The sequence below is a fragment of the Apodemus sylvaticus genome, chromosome 7, assembly GCF_947179515.1.
Source record: "Apodemus sylvaticus chromosome 7, mApoSyl1.1, whole genome shotgun sequence".
NCBI classification, from domain to species: domain Eukaryota; kingdom Metazoa; phylum Chordata; class Mammalia; order Rodentia; family Muridae; genus Apodemus; species Apodemus sylvaticus.
In genome coordinates, this window is record NC_067478.1 from 53,467,868 (window position 1) to 53,488,996 (window position 21,129).

General features: G+C 41.6%; 1 protein-coding gene across 2 annotated transcripts in view; it reads left to right on the forward strand.

Annotated features, from left to right (window-relative positions):
• Positions 1–6,602: 6,602 nt before the first annotated feature.
• The window catches only part of Scg3 (secretogranin III), a 46,026-nt gene continuing 31,499 nt past the window's right edge, over positions 6,603–21,129 (forward strand). For both annotated transcript variants that reach the window (XM_052189425.1, XM_052189426.1), the window contains exons 1-7: positions 6,603–6,693; positions 7,346–7,398; positions 7,977–8,022; positions 8,117–8,332; positions 13,580–13,722; positions 14,856–15,005; positions 19,660–19,837. In XM_052189425.1, coding sequence (XP_052045385.1) covers positions 6,603–6,693; positions 7,346–7,398; positions 7,977–8,022; positions 8,117–8,332; positions 13,580–13,722; positions 14,856–15,005; positions 19,660–19,837 — 877 coding nt within the window. The remainder of the gene's footprint in view (positions 6,694–7,345; positions 7,399–7,976; positions 8,023–8,116; positions 8,333–13,579; positions 13,723–14,855; positions 15,006–19,659; positions 19,838–21,129) is intronic.

The window sequence follows — 21,129 nt, forward strand, 5'->3', positions numbered from 1 at the left end:
GAGGTTAAGAGTACTTACTGCTCTTCCAAACGTCCTGATTTCAATTCCCAGCAACCACACGGTAACTCACAAACATCTGTAATGGAATCTGATGCCCTCTTCCAGTGTGTCTGAAGACAGCTATAGTGTATGAATGCATATTAAATAAATATTTTTTTAAAAGACCATCAAATTATTTAAATTGGAAAAAACTCTCACAGGTATACCTAGCCACTCGGATTCTGGTTAATTCTAGATGTAGACAAGTCATCAACCAAGAATAGCCATCACACCTAGGAGATTATTTCTCATTCACTCCAAGTCCCATATATGCTTTGCTGAACTGGAACCATTCCCTAAGTCCAGTCCCAGAGGCAGCCACAGTGCACGGGAGGGCTTCAACTTCAGGGCATTTGAGAAGCTTTAGACTACTCCAAGCAAACCAGTAACCACTTAGCAGGTTCTTCCCTGGTAAGTGAAAAGACCCGGCTTATGGAAAACTGAGCAATTTGGCCACTTAAGGTGGATAAATAGCTTAACAAAAAGTTGTTAGCGTCCTTTTTGCTGCTATGAGCAGATCTTATGAGATAAGATGGTAAAGTTCCATTCAACAAGCATGCATCAACATCTCTATTGTATAGTAGGTCCTAAGATTAGTAAATGAGTCCAGATTCACTCCTTCCATCAAGAATGTCACAATTAAAAATAAATATTAAGTGAAAATGACTTTGGAAATAGTTTCTAGCAGCATTCACATAGTAGCTACATGTCAGGGAAGATCAAAGTGCTGACTGACCCACTAGGCTTTAATTTCCCTTCTACTGATTTGATCACAAAGTATCTCCACATCTCAGGGGGGAAAATGGTTTACATTTTTTAAAATGTAATGATATGGAACACTGTGGTATATAAAAGTATTTACATAGACTATATTGCCTTATTCTTTTGTTATAAAGTTACTGTATGCTCCTGTTAAAAATTCAAGCTTTTCTAAACTACGAAGGAAGTAAAGTCCCAACCAGGCACCCACTAGAAGTATGATAAAAAACAGACTTTGCGATAAATCTCTACATATAATATGGCATACACAAATACAGAGAAAAAGGCATACTCTGTAATAAAATCAATGATAATAGGGAACCTGACTATTACATTCAATTCTGCTAGATCTACTTTAACATTGTATTGTAGATGTGTTTTAAATGGTGTGATCATAAAGATTCCATTAGAAACCAGACAGAGAGCACCAATGTTTTGTTTGCCTGTCACTCTTGCCCTGACGCATTCTGGGAAACCTTTCTTCCTTGTGGTTCCAGAGGGAGCATCCAGTGTCTCACTTCTTCCTCCTACAGTCCTGAGCTGGGTCATTAGCTTAATGTCATTCAGTCAGGGTACAAAATAAGGGAACCAGAAAAGTTTTCTGTGCATCCACCGTCTTCAGCCACCCACTCTCAGATTCAGTTCTGGAACCTTCCATGTGTAGGTGGCCTGTGACGTTTAGCCATTTGAGCTAGTTTATTTGTTTCTATTCTTTTTCCATGTCACTTTTCTTGGCTTCATTAGTCACACATTACGCTTGGGTATTGCGTCTCTCCTCTGATGGTACACTGCCAGATTCCACATTTCCTTCTCATCGGCTCTGGACCATTAGCCATCTCAAGTATGAGCACTCGGGTCATTTCCTCTCACGGCAACCAATCCATTCTCATCACACTGCAGAACTGAGCCTTATCGGCTCAGACTCTATTCTTGGGCCTTTCCTGAATACCTCTTTGACAAGAATACTCATTCTTAATGAAAATGCCAAGCAGGGAACCTTCCTGACAGGGCCATGACCCTCTGAGCTGGGACAGACAGCATAATTTCAGCATCTGGAAACCAGTAATAAGTAGGCAAACCTCTACCACTTTATTAATTTATTTAAACAAGTGGACTTTCACATACTGTGTAAATGGCTGGGAAATCACCAATAACTTCAATAGGATCTTTTCTCTTTATAAATTCATGGGCAGGACAAGCAAGAGGCACAGATTTATAAATAGTCACACAAAATTTTTTTAAAAAAATATTTTGTTATATGTTACCTATTGTTATCGCTATCAGATGGATGGATAGTCACATATTTTTTTATTGCCCTCATTTTTGCTTATTTGTAATTTTAGAATTTTTCCTCTATCACATGTAATCAATTCAATAAACAATCTTGTTTGTCCAAGCAAACCAACTGTGAAAATATTTATAGGAAAATTCAGGAAATTTAAACTCTGGATATTTGATGATATTAAAACAGTATTATTCTTATTAGGTTTGTTTAAAATGCTACAGTATCATTAGAAAAACAATTCTCATCTTTTAGATAAATGCACTGACATATTTAGGGATGAAATGAAGTCTATGGCTTTTATGGGTAATTAATTCCTTAGAGGTAATAACTGGCTGGAAATATAAATACCAAGAAGTTGTGGTTTTGTAATTGTTGAAGTTGGACAACAGATTTATGGTGCTCACTTCCATGCATTGTTTACTTTTATATTTGACATCTTCTGTAATAAAATATGTAATAATGGTAAATATAACAATTACTTATTAATAATAATACCATGCTTTTTTATAATAAGTAGGCAGGCATATCTTCTAATTATCTCTACCTATGTTTATGCTGTTTGTTTACTTTTTTAAGACAAGGACTCATGTAGTCCAGGCTAGCCTTGAATTCACAATGTAATAAAACTAGCCTTGAACTCCTGATCCTACTATCTCCACCTCCTGAGTGCTGGGATTAGAGATGTGGGCCACCAGACTGGGTAGATATCTCCATCTTCAAACTCAAAAGGCATCTTTCCAGGTAGGTCCGCTTGTAGTACTTGTGTGCTGAAAGCCACGTGAGCCACAGTGACAGGCTCACTGTGTGTCCCACAGTTCTCATCATGTCTTTTGTTTTCATCTGTGTCACCGCTACTACTCTCTTGTAAAGTCAACATACTTTTAAAATATTTAATATTTACATGCCTTTGCATATAAGGATAAAATATTTTAACTCTTTTAAATATTAACAATTTTTCCAAACTTTGTGTCTTAGTCAGGGTTTCTACTGAAACTGTGGAGAGACTCCATGACCACGAAAACTCTTATAAAGGAAAACATTTCATTGGGGCTGGTTTCAGAGGTTTCATTCATTATCATCATAGTGGGGAAACACAGCACCATGCAGGCAGACATGGAGAGGTAGCTGAGAGTCTCAGTCAGAAGGCAGCAGAAAAAGCATGATCCACCAGGCCTGGCTTGAGTGTTTGAACCTCAATGCCCACCCCCCAGTGACACACCTACTCCAATAAGTCACCACCTCTTAATAGCACCACTCCCCATAGGTTTATGGCGGCCATTTTTATTCAACCACCACACCTTGCCTGATCACTGACACTATTGTTTGGACTCCATTTGAACTCTGCACTTACAAAGGAGACACAACAAACCTCAGTGATTATTTACTGGGTAGATATCTCCATCTTCAACTATACTTAACTAAGAACATCATGTTGCACATGAACCTTATATACTATATAGTTGTTTTGATGTTGGTTTCACTATAGTTTTTTTTTTTCTTCTCTTTACCAGGCACGAGACCAGCAATGAGCAATGTCATCTTGTCTTTTTATACAAGCAACTATGTTAGGACCTGGTATATTTCAAATGATCACTATATATCTGTTAAATTGTAAGACCCTGACCCTCAGTCAGTGATACTTACTTCGAGATGCCCCCAAGTGAGCCGCTGAGATGCAGATTGATGCAAAAGCAAGAGCAGGATCAATCTTCAAACAGTCCTCTAGGTGAGTGAAGAGAAGGCCATCCCCGAATGGCGATTACAAGCAGTTTTTATGCTTTTTAGGGGTACAGGTTACATCAGCAAGGTTACAGTTCAAACTTATTGACTAAGCATATTGGTCTTTAAATCTGTTGGCTAGCAAGCAGGATGCACATTTGAACTCTACATCTAGGACTTTCAGAGGGTCAGGAGACTGTCAGTACATTTAGAGAATTTTTTTACTCATGAATGTTCCTGTGGGTGAAGAAAGGAACTTGGCCTAGCCTTGACCCCAGGTGGGAAGGGGAAGCTGTAAGGAGGGTGTGGAACTGGGGAAAAGCCCTCAAAATTAATTAAATTAAAATTATTCTGTAACGCTCTGGAGAGCCTTAACTTACTGGAGACCCCTGAATGAACAAGATGGAGACAGGAATCAATGCAAAAGCAAGAGGAATTTTATTTAATCTAGCATGCTGCTGGGGTTGCCCGGCACATGGGGGAGAGATGTTCACGCACAGTCCATCCAGCAAGCCTTTATACAGTCCTCAGGGCAGCTGCCATTAGGCACAATGTGATTGGCACAACAGTGTAACTTTAAATGGATAGGTCTCTAGGGAATGAGGTAGGGAAACAGGTCTGTCCTGCTGAATGTGTGCCCACCCTCGGGTTGGTTCCCCCACCCCGCCCCCATGGTCTGAGGAATGTTAATTAGCCTCTCTGGAGGGGCAAGTGATTCATGGCCTTTCCAGAGTTCCTGAGCTGACATCCCTTCAATTCCATTTACAAATCTATGCTTTCCCAGTATGATCACCTATAATAAGACTAAAAAACATAAATCAATTCATATGCTATCCCTTATTCCATATTCTATTCTATTCATATCCCTTCCTGCTCCTTAAGTCAGCTGACCTGAAACATTACACATTCCATAGTTCAGTGTCTATCTAATGCAATAACAAATGGCATCTATATGGCTGAGAGAAAATTTATATTTTAAGAAACAAATATCTAAAGAAATTTCCCTTAGCACAGCTGTGATTTTAAAATATGACCGATTTTTTTAATTTTTTAACACAATTTGAATAGTTACGTGGGTGTGTGTCTATGTGGGGGCATGTGCACATGCATTGCTCACAGAAACCAGAAGAGGATTGGAGTTGCAATTACAAACAGTTGTGAGCTGCACTTCTGTGGGTGCAGTGTCCTCTGCAAACCCACTGAACCACCTCTCTAGCCCCGTGAGCTAATTTTTAAGACTGCAGCATACCAGGATACAGGATACTGTGCCTACCCACTATTGAGAAAGATCTATTTGGTTTGAAGTAACTGCTAGATTTGAAGTACTCTGTAACAGTTTTTAAGGTTTCAGTTTTAAAAATAGATTCACGTGGAAACAAAAAGACTTTTAACTGAAATACTTGCATGACTATTAAACTCAAAACCTCCGGAAAGGGAAATTAGTTTGTCAGCGGATTTGGTTTGTTTGTTTGTTTGTTTGTTTTCATGTATTTTAATAAGTAGCTTGGTCCGTGAAAGGGAGGAGCCAGAAATCAAAGGCCTGATTGTGCTGGATCCTTCTTTGTGGCCATTCTTCAGCTGGGTTCTCAGCAGGCTGTAGTTGAAGGGAAAAGATCCAAGTGCTGCTTAAAAATCAGACTAAAGAGCTTGCTCAGCGCCCTGCTCCACTGTGCTGTTCACATTCGCCACTTGGAAGTCTTTGGATAGTAAATTGTATGCAATGACCTCAGTCTTCCGGGATAGTCTCAGATTATAGGAAGCACCCTCTAACTTGCTTATGAGATGAGGAGTGTTTTCCATGGCTTTCCCTTTTCTTGAAAGATTCCCAGAACATCAAGATTATCCGGTATAAATGAGACCTGGGGAAAATTATCACGAAAGCGCACTATTTTTCCTACTTGGTTAGAAGAAGGAGAACAAAACCGAATATTTCTGGTGAGAACTCTCACTCCAAGAGGGGCAAACGTTTCTTTTGTTTTCTTCTCTGACTCACCACATGTGAGAGTGAAGTTTTATCCACAATGTGTTTGAAATAATATTTCATAATCAAAAGATTCCTGTAGAGCTGAGATGCAAGAGCATCAAAAGAATGTCAACACTGATCAACAAAGGCAGGTCTTTATAAGATTTAATAGAATTATATCTTTTGATTATAATAGAATATAAAGATATAATAGAATTATACCTTTTGAGTATAGCAGGAAGTTATTTTGGAATAAAGACTGCAGAAGACTCACAATCAGAATTAGACCACAATATCCATTTCTCCTTGACAAGTTCAAGGGTAGAGAGGACATTTAGTCCTTGAGGTACGACAACCATGCCTATCGTCCAGCAATCCTGCAATCCAGCCGGACTCGGACGTAGAAACCTACCCAAGACTGCGGCAAGGAAAATACGTGAGCAAGCCTGTCTCCCCTCCCCCGCTCCGTTCCCGCGGGATTGGAGTAGCGCTGGGTCGCTGACGCCATCCTCACGCCTCCGGTTTGCATGGAGCATGCGCCTCCTCCTCATTTCCTCTCCTGGAGCTAGTGGAGTAAAGCTACGCCCAGGCCCGCATCCTCAGGCGGCGCAGGAACTTCAGCACCCGCGGGGCGGACAGCGCCCGCCGCACCTGCTCACCTGCACCGGGCGCCCATCGTCCTGCTAGCCCCGCGCGACTGTCCTGTCGGCGGGGGCGCCCAGATCCTCTCCCTTCCCGCACCCAGGCTCTTACTCCCCTTCTCATTCATAACAAAAGCTACAGCTCAGGGGCCCAGCGCCAGGCTCTTGCCAGCAGAGCGCAGAGGAGCAAGAAAGAATGGGGTTCCTTTGGACCGGCTCTTGGATACTTGTGTTGGTGCTCAACAGCGGCCCAGTTCAAGCTTTCCCCAAACCCGAAGGCAGCCAAGGTATGTGGACATTGCTCTGCTTTAGAGTTCTCTTTGATTTGGCCCAACAAAGATAAAGCTTGATGTGACCTGTGAGCTCTAAATCGCCCTGCCTAGTTTTTCTAGGCAGATCTCGTATCTGTGCATATGGACAGAATCATTTTGACTTCAGGGAACGAAGATGATTTTTTCTTTCTTCTTTACTTTTAAAATAACAGAGCGATAACATGCTCTTATTTTGAAAAGGGAGGCGGGTACCTGTTCTTAAAGTGGCTAGGATTTTTTCCCACATTACATATACAGGATATGATGGTCTCTTTTAATGTACCAGTAATGATAATCCATATAGTATATTTCCAGTTGAAAATAGCTAATAAGCCAAGAATTAGAACTATATGTTAAATTTCTGATCAGAAAATAAAAGTGTGATTGCATTTAACTCAGGATATGCAGTAATATAATAAACATGCCAAAAAATAAACAAACATACAAACTTTGTATACAACTCACCATGTATACAATTGATAACCTTTGCTAATATAAATTTTATTTTATAACCATACAGAATTATATCTCAAAAAAATCTTTTTCCATTGTGTTTTTTATTTTAATAGGAAGCATATTTGACCATCTAAATGCACAATTAAATTATATTTATGTGTATTTATTCTAGACAAATCCCTGCATAATAGAGAATTAAGTGCAGAAAGACCTTTGAATGAACAGGTAGGTCGGATGTAAAAGTATAACTCCTGTTATCTTATTCTCTGTTGTCACTTATTGTAATTTCCTTGTGATATTTTAGCCATTTTACATTTATAAACTCCACGATATTAATAATAAATTGACAAAATTTAAGATGATAAATCTAGTTCCAATAATTCTGTGTTCTCAGAATTAGTGCACTGAGTTCTGTATAGCACATAGACTGAAGCATGGTGATAACCCAGTAGATCAGTACTGTAGCCACTCTTATAAGATTGTCTAATTTACCAAAGTGTGTGTGTGACTTATTTGTTTGAGACAGAGCCTTGCTGGGTAGCCTTGATTGCCACACAGCTCTGGGTCTTCCTGCCCCTTCCTCTGAGTGCTGGGGTCACAGGCTCACGCTACCACACTTGGAATCAATTGATTAAAGCATATCAGCCCTTTGTTTTTGTCTCATTTAATCCTTACAACAGTGCTTTCTGCCTGCATTTTACAATCAGAACCAAATCTCTAGAGGGTCAATCATGTGGCTCATAGACTTGGTAAGTATAGAAGCAATGATTTCAAAGCAGAGCTGTCTCCTGTTTGTTTTGCAGATTGCTGAGGCTGAGGCAGACAAGATTAAAAAGACATACCCTTCAGGTAAAAAAGAAATCACACTGCTATTCAGTTAAATATGTGGGTCACAGAATTCTAAACTAAAATGAATGTGTTGGGCTTGGGACTTTCCTTCCAGAAAGCAAGCTGAGGGAAAGCAATTATTCTTCTGTCGATAACTTGAATCTGCTAAAGGCAATAACAGAAAAGAAAGCAGTTGGGAAAGAGAAGCAACCCCTAAGAAGCTCCCCGTTTGACAACAAACTGGATGTGGAAGACGTTGATTCAACTAAAAATCGGAAACTGACCGATGAGTACGATTCCACTAAGAGTGGCCTGGACCCCAAGTTTCAAGGTAAACAATTTAATAGGTGCTTTGGTGTCTCTTCTTCTCACTTTGTTCTTCATTGCGTTTTAAGAAAAGGTCACATGCTTTCAAAATGTATCTAATACACGTGTAACCTTTGAGTTAATCAAGCCCAAAGCTAAGGTAAAAGCAAAATTTACTGATGATGTACAAAAACCTAGAGTCTCATTTTTTTCCCCCTTTAAAGGTTCCTTTACCAACACAGGTGTGGTGGCTCAGGCCTGTGATCCCAGTCGACACTCAGGATGCTGAAGCAAGAGAATTGTCACAAGGTTGAGTCCAGTCTGAGCTACATAGGTTACCAGGCCATCCAGACCTGACTCTGAAAAAGTGGCAAAGGCAGCGACAGTGATTAGTTTTCCTTACTGATGCTTTCAAAAAAAAGAAGAAGAAGAAGTTAAAACCTGATATCTTCGTTTTACATTATTAAATTTGTTTTGCTATTTCTGTTTATTTTAATAACTAGTACAAATAGAAATATGATTTCCTCCAATAATTAGATCAATTAAAATACACCCCAATGATAAGGCATCCACTATTTAATTATTAAAATTTTCCTCCTCTTGCCTCTGATCCTCTAGCCAGCCCACATTGCATTTTAACCTAGACTTCATTGAGCTATAGACCTACTTTCTTCCTACCTAACACCTTGCTTTGGGAGTTCCAGATGCACTGAAAACTGAGCATATCCCAGACTCAGTTCATGAGCTCTGTCCTCCTCACAAGTCCCCTTAAAGAGGTGGGGACGGAAGGGGAGGTCAGTAATCAGGATGTAAAGTGAATGAATGAATGAATGAATGAATGAATAAATAAATAAATAAATAAATAAATAAATAAATAAATAAATAAATAAATAAATAAATAAGAAATGAAAGAGATCTTTCCTTAGGAACTGTGCTCCTATTTATCCTTTTTTTTCCCATGACAGAAATCTAGGATTAAACTATTTTTCCTTTTATCTTACCTCTTCAATTCTAACCTTCCAAAGCTTACTCATTCTGCTTCTCATGTTATCTCCCAACTCTTTAAAAAAAAAAAAAAAAAAAAAACTACTTTTCTCAATCACCACCAGCTTTACCCAATACACTACCATGTATGACTTGAACTACAGAAAAATCTTTCACACATCTCGAAGGCAACCTCTCCAGGTTTTTTCAACCTCTTCATGATGTGACAGCTGGGGTGGAGTTTTTAGTTTACAAATCTGACATATTGCAATAGGTGCATGATGTTCTTTGTAGAGAGTGCTCAATATCAGATTTGGGGCCTTGTGCATGCTAGGAAATCACTCCACCACTGAGCTCAACCACAGAGCACTTGAGATATAGAATAAGCTATAGTCTAAGTTAGTCTTAAATTCATGATCCTCCTGCCTCAGTTTTCTGACTGCTAGGATTGCAAGTATATGCCACCATAACCAGCATGCCCTGTTAGTTTTGTTCCTTTGTTTTGAGTCAAGGTCTTTCGTGTAGCTCAAGCTGGCCTGGATCTTAACATTCCCATGCCTCTGCATTCAGATGCTGGGATTATAAACATGCAATGAGCATGCCTTCTTTATCTCTCATAAATCTCTTTAGTAGATTCCCGTTTCTCTTGGGACCAAAACTAAAATCCTTCCTATAGTCCCTGCCCCCAGAGTTACTGTCCAGAACTTCTAGGTTGGTCTAGCACACATGACCTGACAGATAACTTGCCCCTTGCCTTCATTGCCCTTCTTATAGTTTGAACGTTTAGGTTTGTAGCTGTAGCCAGCTATGATTGTCTTTATCCAAAAGTACACTGAAAACCTCACAAGAACAGAGACCTATATTATGGGCCAGTACCTGAATAGTCATTAATTCATTGTATGAATGTATAAATGAGTGAAGAAAGGAGAGAGTGGGTAAGGGAATGAGTGAACTGATGTAAGTAGGCCTTGAAGAAGGGAATTTCCATTCTGCAGACCAGTGCTTAGAAGTGAGTACAGGCTTTCTTCTCTGTCCTTATTTTGTTTCATGGCAACGAGAGAATTATGCTGATTATCTCTGGGGTGGTGATTCCCATTAAATGGGACTTTCACAGAACATCATAGTCTGAAGAGAGCTTAGAAGTGTATTATATGTGTTGGGTGGATAGAGGTCGTGATTTAATGTTTTGCTACTTGGGGAATTTAAATTGTGAATTCTCCTTTTTAACCTAAGGTTGGAGGCCAAGCAGCACAGACATTAGGCATAACTGCGTCAAAAACAAGTTTAATCGCTCTAGTAGAACAAAACATTTAGTTTAATAAAGTATAAAAAGAATGCAATGTTTGTTTGACTTGATTAGTCACACTGGCCATAGGCGCCAGCAGAAACACGGATTTGTTTGTGACTTGACCACTAACTTGAGCAGCTACTTTCTAAATTATTCATTTTATTGCCAGCTCACGGGTGTTAAACTATAGGACTAGTCCTCGTGGCTTTGGGCTAATCCTACGATTTACTTTAACTTTTTGAGATCCTAGAGAAGCTGAGGGTCTTAGAGAGAAGGTTTTGTGGGTGAAGGTCTCGTTTTTCCTCTCGCAGTCTGCAAATTCTACAGGCAGAGGGTTTGAACTCACAGAGCATTTGAGTAGAACATGAAAGAAGTGCAGACTTCATGCAAGAAGACAAATAAGGGGAGATTCTCTTTGGCAGGCTATATCTCCAGACCTAAGGCCATCTGTAAGGAACCTCCAACTTCAAGATTCTTGCCAGTTTCTTCTAAAGTACGTATGCTTTAGGCTTTTGTGTGTTCACTAAGAAAAGAAAAAACTTATCATGTGATTCCTATCTTGCAAACTTTTAGCTAGGTAATAAGCTCAGTGCATCCAGGGAGCACGTTCAGCCCAATTATCGGTCTACCAGCGCTTGGCAGATAATAGGACTTGAATTCAATTTAACTGAAGAAATAAATTCCCTGGTATTAAATGAAATACTAGATACAGCCATCACCGAACTTCCCATGTCTGGCACATATGAAGACTTCAATTTAATTTTACCAGAGAGATGAATTCCAGGTATTAAATGAGATGCTGGAGATATAAGATGTGCATGGGAAGATAAACGACAAGGCACAGTCCTTTGATGTCTGCATAGAACTCTGTAGTTGCCTAAAGGCTTAAAATATGAATCCATGCTGACTTCTTTCTAAAGCTTCGCACAGAGACCATAAAATACTCCTCTGTGAATAGCAGGAAAATCACCGTGAGATAGTCTGTTCATTTTCAAAGAGCTTGGAAGAAACTGATGTAAGGTAAGGGCAGTGGCCAAGTGCTTCACTTTTAACCACAGCTAGCAAAGTTCCACTGGGGGAGACCTGTGTTCCAGGCTCAGGAGCCTCCACTGGGGCAGCAGGAGAGGAAGATATTTCTTCTGAGTTACCAGCCTTCTCCCTGTTGGGAAGTAAATGAACTGAAAAGCAGTCATCTGGGTTATTTTCCAGCTTCTGCAGGCAGCCAACATTCTTTCTTTCTCCAATCCTGAGGGACAAGTGGGGAGGGAAGTAAATTCTTCCACCTCTGCATAGACTATTCCCCAGCGCCTGACTTACAACCCACAAATGGAAAATTCAAACCGGAGCGATAGAGAGGCCGTGCTCCTGAGACAGAGAAGTCAGCTTTCAAACAGCCAAGGGGGGAACTAATTTTGTGATTCTTGTCATTCTGACATCTGGGTCTCAAAGGCCTCACAGCTGAAGAAGAGCTTGGCCTCTGTGTTCAATCACCACTTATCATAATAAGCTTCTTTCCAAAAGAGGGAAGAGTCTACCTGAGGCGGCAGATGCCACCATCCCCACAGTCTAGAAAGACCTCATCATGGGAGAAATTGGAGTCCCCAAGGACCTTGGAAGAAAAGGGCAAAATTGAGATAGAAATAAGTTGTGCTTTCTTTGAGTGAAAGTGATGAAGATTATTCATAGTACTGGGCATAATGATGCATGCATTTAACGTCAGCACTCTGGAGGCAGAAGCAGGCAGATCTCTGTGAGTTCAAAGCCAACCTACCCAACGATACCCCTTCTCCTAAAATAAAAAATAAAAAGCATTATTCATAGCTTATCTGCCGAGGAATTCAATTCCCATTTTCTCCAGAAGATAATCACAGTTCCTTTAATAAAAAAAAAATCTGAATCTGCTGTGCATTTTACAATAGTGCACTCGTCCATACACAACTATACAACTCAAAGGGTGCATTTACGTCTTGTTTCGTCTGCTCCTTCTAACACCTTCGTAAAAATTGCACTAAATGGATAGCCTTACGATTCATATTCACTTGTTTTATTGTTTTGTCTTGCTTTGTTTCGTTTTCAGTACTGGGGCTTTACAAATGCTAGGCAAAGCACTCTACCACTGAGCTAAACTCACAGCCCCATACCCTTATTATTCTGTACAGTGATCCAATGTTGTATAAATAAAAAATATCACCGGCCTAAACTACTGATCTTTCCCATCTGCCCCTGTGTGACGGGGAGAGGTAAACACTGAATTCAGTCTGCGCTATATGGTGCAGATTTCCAGGATTCTAGTGAGGGCGGCGGTACAGAGTTTCACCGCCCTCATCCTCTTTCTCTCGAGTGTTATGCGTCATTACCATCCTTGTTGTTTATAGTCTGGGTTTGTTTTGTTTTCTTTGAGACAGGAGCTCCCTCCATAGCCCAGGCTAGCCTCAAACGCAAGGCAACCCTCTTGCCTCAGGCTCTCAAGTGCTAGGACTGTCGGAATGATCCATCCTAGAGAGCCCCTTTCCCTTGCTCAGACTAAAGCCCCTTTCTTTAGTCTGAGGTTACGCTGCGAAAACTAAGGACATATATTCATAGGCCTCTCTGAAAAGATTTGCATATCTTTTGTGCAGATCTCTCAACTTAAAGTTTTGATTCCAAGCTCATAAAATAAGTTCCCTGACTTTTGTCAACTGTGATTTATCACATTAACGTTTTCTTTTCTTTTCTTTTCTTTTCTTTTTTTTAATTGGATATTTTCTTTGGTTTGCTAGCAGCCAGGCATGGCAGTACACACCCATGATTTCAGCACTCAAGAGGCAGAGGCTGGAGGATTGCTCCAAGTTCCAGTCCAGCCAGGGTGACATAGTAGGATGCTATCTCTAAAGAGATGGATGATTGATTAATTAATTAATTGTAATGAAAAGTTAAGAATTTCAAGAGGGATAGGTTATAGAATGCTGCGTGGAACGGCCTGTACTCACCAAGACGTGACGCTATGCTTGCTCTGTCTAGATGACCCAGATGGCCTTCATCAACTGGATGGAACTCCTTTAACTGCGGAAGACATTGTCCATAAAATTGCCACCAGGATTTATGAGGAGAACGACAGAGGAGTGTTTGACAAGATTGTTTCTAAACTGCTGAATCTTGGCCTAGTAAGTGGTGTGCATGAGTGCGGTCTGCAGTCATAAGCCTCATAATTAAAGCAATACAATGCTTATGGTGCTTTGTACTAGGCTCCAAAGAATTCCCAGGAGTTTCTCAGAAGAACCAGATAAGCACACACACCCATCACACAAGCTGTTTGAGAGTCAGATGAGCTATGCAGCATGCCAGGGAATGGCTTGTGCCCAGCTGGAAGTCAGGAAACACTTCAGAGGAAGAGGTGTTGGGAATGGGCTTAGAAGGAAGTGATATAACCTGCAGGATATAACCAGCAGAGACTGAGAATGTGTGTGGCAAACCCAGAAATAGCACGAGCAGAGACTTTCACTGTATGTTTGAGGAACTCTGAGCAACTGACTCAACCCCAGTCTCAGTTTGGCTGTTCAGCCCTGACACAATGCCAGCAGATTTTACCATGGTTCTTACTTTACAGTTGCAAGGGACATGTAACTGACCATGTGACCTACAGCTGTAGAACAGCACCCCACCTCCTTACACTCTAAGGAAACATCCGTAGGGTTTCAGAAAGCAGCGCTGACAGCTTGCATGAATAACCTAAAGACACTTCTTCCTGGAGTGCTGGGCAGTCATGGCCACAGCCTCCATAAGACAGGATTTTCTGTTGCGAAGAGAAGTTTCCTTGATCGGAGTTGAAGACTGCACTTATCTGTGGGAGCAAGGGCCGATGTTTAGATTGCTATTACAAATTGTGCTGGCTTAGTAAAGTAGTGGTTGTAGATTATCAGTGACTTCACTACCATTAAGTAGCTAGGTTTTCAACACCAGGCATGTTTTCACTTTCATTAAGCAGGCTTTAAGTCTGATTAGGAAGTTGTTGGTTATGTGAAGGCATGTGTGCTACTAATGCATCCTTAGGGTAATTATGCCATGCCGGTTCTTGATGGAGTTCATAGGAGTCCTAGGTGAGTAGGACTGTCGGCAGCCTCAACTTTGGATGCTTGTGTAGTGCCTGTGTTCAACTGGGGTATACAGTTGATCTTAACCAAAATGACAAGAAGTGATTCAACTAGAGTTCAGATGTTTGTTTGTTTGTTTGTTTGTTTGTTTAAGCCCAGAAATAGGAATAGCAGTTATATATGCTTTGTCTAAATCTTCATAACAGATCACTGAAAGCCAGGCACATACTCTGGAAGATGAAGTAGCAGAGGCTTTACAAAAATTGATTTCAAAAGAGGCCAACAATTATGAAGAGGCCCTGGATAAACCCACAAGCAGGACCGAGAATCAGGACGGGAAAATACCAGAGAAAGTGGTATGTACATGTGTGTTATGAATGTGTGCACATGCGCATGTGTGTGCGTATGCTCATGAATCTCTGTACAATTAGTGCCTTGCCTGATGCCAGAGAATACTTGGAGAATATAGCATTTTTAGCATACCGAAAATATATATGATACAACTACTTATACACTACCAGTGTGCTGGAACCAGTACTCCATAGCTTTTTTTGGCATTCAATATCCATTAACAATGAACATTATCATATATTCCCAGTGCATACTTATGCACACACAGGTATAGACACACACACACACACACACACAAGTAGATAAATCGATCAGTCCTCTGCACAGCAGCCTCATAACCCCTGTCTTATACTGTTCCTTTGTTCTAGGCTGTGTTGTTCCACCTGACCCTTTCCCCTTTCACTGGTTCAGAAGCCTGTCTATCACCTTTATCTGGGCTAGCCATTTGTCTTAGTTAGGATTTCCTTGCTGTGAAGAGACTTCATGACCATGGCAACTCTTATAAAGAAAAACACTTCGTTGGTGCTGGCTTACAGTTCAGAGGTTTAGTCCATTATCATCATAGTGGAACATATGACCAAGGGAGCCAAGGATTCTCCATCTTGACCCACAGGCACCAGAAGCAGACTGTGTGTCACACTGAGCATAGGAGATCTCAAAGTTCACCCCCACAGTTACACACTTCCTCCAACAAGGCCATACGTACTTCAGCCAGGACACACCTTGGAGCTAATAGTGCTACTCCCTGGTGACCAAGCATTCAAATTTGTGAGCCTGTGGGGCCCATTCTGATTCAAACCACCACACTTTCCATATTCATAAAAGAACAAGTATACACTACCTAACAGAGCTACTCCCTATGGACCAAGCATTCAGACCCAGGAGTCTACGGGGCCATTCCTATTCAAACTGCCACACCATTCACCTTAACTCCCCGTTCCTGGCTCCTCTCTGCATTTTCCTATTGGAACCAACAAAGCTACTGTGATCTTTCTCCCCTTTATAATTCTGAAGAAATAAACGTAGGAGGGTGTCAGATTCCGTGCCTTGCCAGAACACCCAGAGCTGAGCCTCCCTCTTTATCACCTCCAGCATCCTTTCCAGTACAAAGTAGGGGTTTATGGGATACAATGCTTCTGTTGTTTGGTTTGGGTTTTCTTAGAAGGTGGTTGTTTCTATGGAAAATCTGCCTTCTGGCCTTCTAAGTGCTAAGTTATAGGCATGAAACGCCACATGCATTATGATGATATTTGTATGGGTTTAGGTGTGTGTGTGTGTGTGTGTGTGTGTGTGAGAGAGAGAGAGAGAGAGAGAGAGAGAGAGAGTCCAAGCTAGCCTTGAACTTTCTGTATACCCCAAGTTGTCTTTGAACTCTAGATCAAACCCTTCTGTCCCCCCCCCACAGGTTCCCACATACTTATATTAATTACATATGTGAACCACCAGGGCCAGAAAATAAGATTAGTTCTGGATTTCTGACTTGATAGCCTAGAGACTCTCCCTTTCGCTTCTTGGTAACTATTCCTAGGAGCTGGCACCTATTTAAATCTCTTTTAACGATCCTACTTGCTCTTTAAAACCACACACACACACACACACTTTCTGTCTTAGGGTTTCTATTGCTGCGAAGAAGAGACACCATGACCACAGAAACTCATATAAAGGCAAACATTTAATTGGGGCTGGCAGAAGTTCAGTCCACCGTCATCATGGAGAGAGGCCTGACAGCATACAGGCAAACATGGTGCTGGAGAAATAGCTGAGAGTTTTACCTCTAGATTGGCAGGCAGCAGGAAGAATCAGAGGCACTGGGCCTGACTTGAGCATTTGAGACCTCAAAGCCCACCCTCAGTGACACAGCATCTCCAACAAGGCCACCCCTCCCCCAACCAAGGCACACCTCCTAATAAGTGCTACTCCCTGGTAACCAAGTGTTCAAATTTATGAACCTATGGGGCTATTCCGGTTCAAACCACCACACTTTCCATATGCTTAAAAGAACAATGTACAGGTCTGAACTGAAACAGTTGTGGCGATTTTCAAGACCCTTTGCTGTTAATCCATTCATTTATAAAATGTCCACATGCTTGGCTTGGTGTTCATGCCATCTAAATGCACCAATGCAAATAAAATACTCTTTTAGAGTACCAAATGTTATGCTAAAAATACCTTATTTAAAAAGACAGTCTCTGCTCCCACAAAGGCTAAGTTCCAGTGGAAGACATAAACTCTCTCCAATAGTGGTCATTTTAAAGGCAACTGGATGACTTGCTTTGAGAAAAGGCCCCTGTTCTGCTCTTAGGCTGAAAGAAGGCTTCCCTAAGGAATTTGAGCTGAGAACTAAATGTCAAATAGGATTAACTTGTAAACAAGAGAGGCCACACGTGTGGAGTATCCAGGCAACTAAAACAAGGACTTATGGCTGGCACAGAAAGACAGGGTGGTGTTACGAGTCTCGGGAGGAGACCCAACCCAGACCATGCAGAGCCATATGTAGAATCTGGCGCCTTCTGTAAAAGCCAAGGGACCATACTGAAGGATTTTTGCCTCCACCCACTTCCTGTTACTACAATAGACTAAATACCTGGGGCTGGATAATTCATAAAGAAAAGATATAGGAGCAGGAAGGATGACTCCGCAGTTAAAAACATTGATTTCTCCACCAGAAGATGCAGATTTGATTCCCAGGCCCCAGGTAGTGGCTCACGACCTTCTGTAATTCCATCAGGGGATCCAAAATCCTCTTCTGACCTCCACCTTCATCAGGACCACACACAGCACAGTGACAAAACACCCATACACATGCAAGCAAAACACCACTACTCATGAAAATAATGTTTTCTTTAAATGGAAAAGAAATGTATTTAGCTCACAGCTTTGGAGGGTGGAACGCTGAAGATGGGACAGCTTCTGGTGAAGCCGTGTGTCGAGAAGGGAACGTGGGGGACAAGCAGGTGTGTGTGTAAGGGCAGAAGGGGTGCCAGCCACCTTCTAACAGCTCACCCTCTCCCACACAATAGCTAGGCTGCTAGGACTAGCCCAGTCTTGTCAACAGTTGAGAGACACAGCCTAGCAGATCCCTCAATGCTCCAAGGAGCACCCTTTCAGCTAGGAACTCCACCCAAGTAAAGCCAGATCCTTGACCTCAGCCCAGAAAGGAATCCCAGGGCAAACCAGTGTGGGGCAAAGTCAGCAAATGTATGAACTGTTGAAACAGAAAGTCATAAGGAAAAAGACAGTCTGCATCCAAGGCATGGGCGCAGACTCCCTGAGAGGCACACTTATGTCCTTACAGTGACTGTTTCTATGACCGTATAACCTTAAGTTAGATTGCACAAAGAATGCAATTTTCATGTTAGGCAAGCTGGAGCCATAAGATGGCTCAGCAGATAAAGGCAGTTACTGCCAAGCCTGGTGACCTAAAGGGCCCATATGGTAGAAGAGGCACCAAGTGGCTAAGGTTGTCTTCTGATTTCCATCCCATGACTGGACATCCACATGGGTGCAGGCACGTGCACCCACACACACACACACACACACACACATAAAGTTAACTGGTTATCGAGCCAAAGAAATATACCTATTTCTATCTTCCTAACATTGAGATTACAAGTCTGTGCACTGAGCTTAACTTTTATTTTTAATGTGAGTTCAGAGATCAAACTTGAGTACTTATACCCTTAAAGCAAGCAGTTTACCAACCCAGCTATGTCTCTGGCCTCCTTGTAGGAGATTTTAAGCAAAAGAGCTGTAAGATCGGATTTCTAGGACGATACCTTGGCCCCAGGATATAAGAACTGAGAAGAGATTTGAGATGTGTGGTCTATCAGTTAGAGAGAGAGGGTGAAGGGCTGCTTGAACTAATACTGGAGAAAGAGATATACAAAAGACCCTAGGATTTACAAGTAGAGCCAATAAGGGGAAATACAGGGGGAGAAGGTAGAAAAGCTCCTAGATTTTTGTCTCATCTACTGAATGGCAAAGGAGCTTTCACCAACTTAGGAACAAAGATCAGGTCTAGGAAAGGAGAAAACAAACATTAACCATCATCCAGACACCAATGGCTCTGGCAGTTCCAAGGTGTGAGTGCTCTGTTACTGATGGACACTCTGAAAAACTTCTTTTTTTCTAATGACCTGGTCCATCCCACCCATCCCACCCCTATACACTGTGTGAATCAAAATTCCTCCTCAGTGAAACACTCCTGAAGAGGGGCTTGGCCTAAGCGGATTGGTAGAAATTCCCAGCCTTCAGGGCGGTGGTGGCACACGCCTTTAATCCCAGCACTTGGGAGGCAGAGGCAGGCAGATTTCTTGGTTCAAGGCCAGCCTGGTCTACAGAGTGAGTTCCAGGACAGCCAGTGCTACACGGAAAAACCCTGTCTCGAAAACACCAAAAAACAAAAAAACAAAAAAACCCAAAACAACCCCCCCAAAAAAGGAGCACACACATAAAGAAATTCCCAGCCTAGTCTCTCCTGAGCCACACAGATACTTTTCTTTCTCAAGGTGGCTTACACTAAGAGCCTGCAGGATCTTGTGAAGAAGGAAGAACGCTGAGAATTCACACTCAAGGTCACCAGAAAGGAGAGGCTTGAACTGGAGTTATGTTACTTCTAAACAATGTTTATCTTCTATTGTTATTTTCCCCTCACTGAAGACTCCGGTGGCAGCAATCCAAGATGGTCTTACTAGCCGTGAAAACGATGAGACAGTTTCTAACACCTTGACCTTGTCCAATGGCTTGGAAAGGAGAACTAACCCCCACAGGGAAGATGGCTTTGAGGAGCTCCAGTATTTCCCCAACTTCTATGCACTACTGACAAGCATCGACTCAGGTAACCCGCCACTTTATGACCATGGGGAAGGGAAATGAGACAGTAATTCTTAGAAGTGTGTGGGTGGCTTTCTTCCTGTTCATGGTCCCCAAGTGCAGTCCTCTATGACATACACTGTTGGCTGGGAAAAACATTTCACATCATTCTTTTTTCAGAAGCAGTGTACTAGTCATGGAAAGAGTAATCAGGAAATGTGGAGTTTCTGGATAACTTAATCTTGTTAACAGACAGTTTGTTTATTTGTTCACTAATAAATAGCAGTTGTGGAACATCTGCTGTGTACAGGTACCCAGCTCTGTCACGTGCTGAGATGAATCACCATCCTGCCCTGACACAGCCCAGCCTTCACACTTTAGCATGGCTGCTTTTTTGCTATCAGTCTTTTTTACTTTATTTATTTATTCATTCATTTTGTGTGCGGGCATGTGTGCCTCGGTGCACATGTGAATATTGGAGGATAATTTTCAGGAATCAGTTTTGTTCTATCTGCTACAGGATCCTAGGGATGGGACACAGGTCATCAGTCTTGGCAGCGAGTGCTCTTAGCAACTATGTCATCTCTCTGGGCCTTCAGCTTTTTTAATGCTTTGTTCTCAGCTTCACTGGGGTGTAATTGATAATTACAGGATGTACCCCTGTAATCCCAGCTCTTGGAAGGCTGAGGCAAAAGGATTACCATGAGCATGGGTCCAGCCTGGCCTATATAGTGAGCTTGAAGCTAGCCTTAGCTACATAGCAAGATTCTCTCTCCCTCCCTCCCTCCCCCATCTCTCTCCCTCCCTCCCCCCCCCACCTCTCTCTCTCTCTCTCTCTCTCTCTCTCTCACACACACACACACACACACACACCACACCAAATTGTATACAATATGCACATAGCACAGTGTTTTGGTATTCATCTACACTGTGAAATGAACATCATTGCTAATGATTGTATTCTGTCTCCCATAGACATAGTTGACATTGTCTGTTTATTCATTTTCTTCTGTTATTGTGAAAACTCTGCCCTCTTAGCAAATTTCAAGTATATAATCCAGTGGTGTCAGCCACAGCTACCAAGCTGCACAGTGTCCAGACCTATTCACTCTACAGAACAGAAACTTGATACCTTTGACTAACATCTCCCAGTTTTACCCTCTCCATCCAGTCTTAGGCAATGCCGTTCTACTCTCTTACTTCTATGACCTTGGCTATTTTAAGTTCCACATTCAGTTGTCTCTCCATAAATGTAGAGGGGATGTCAGGACCTCCTTTAATTACCAAAATCCACACCCACTCAAATCCTTTATATAA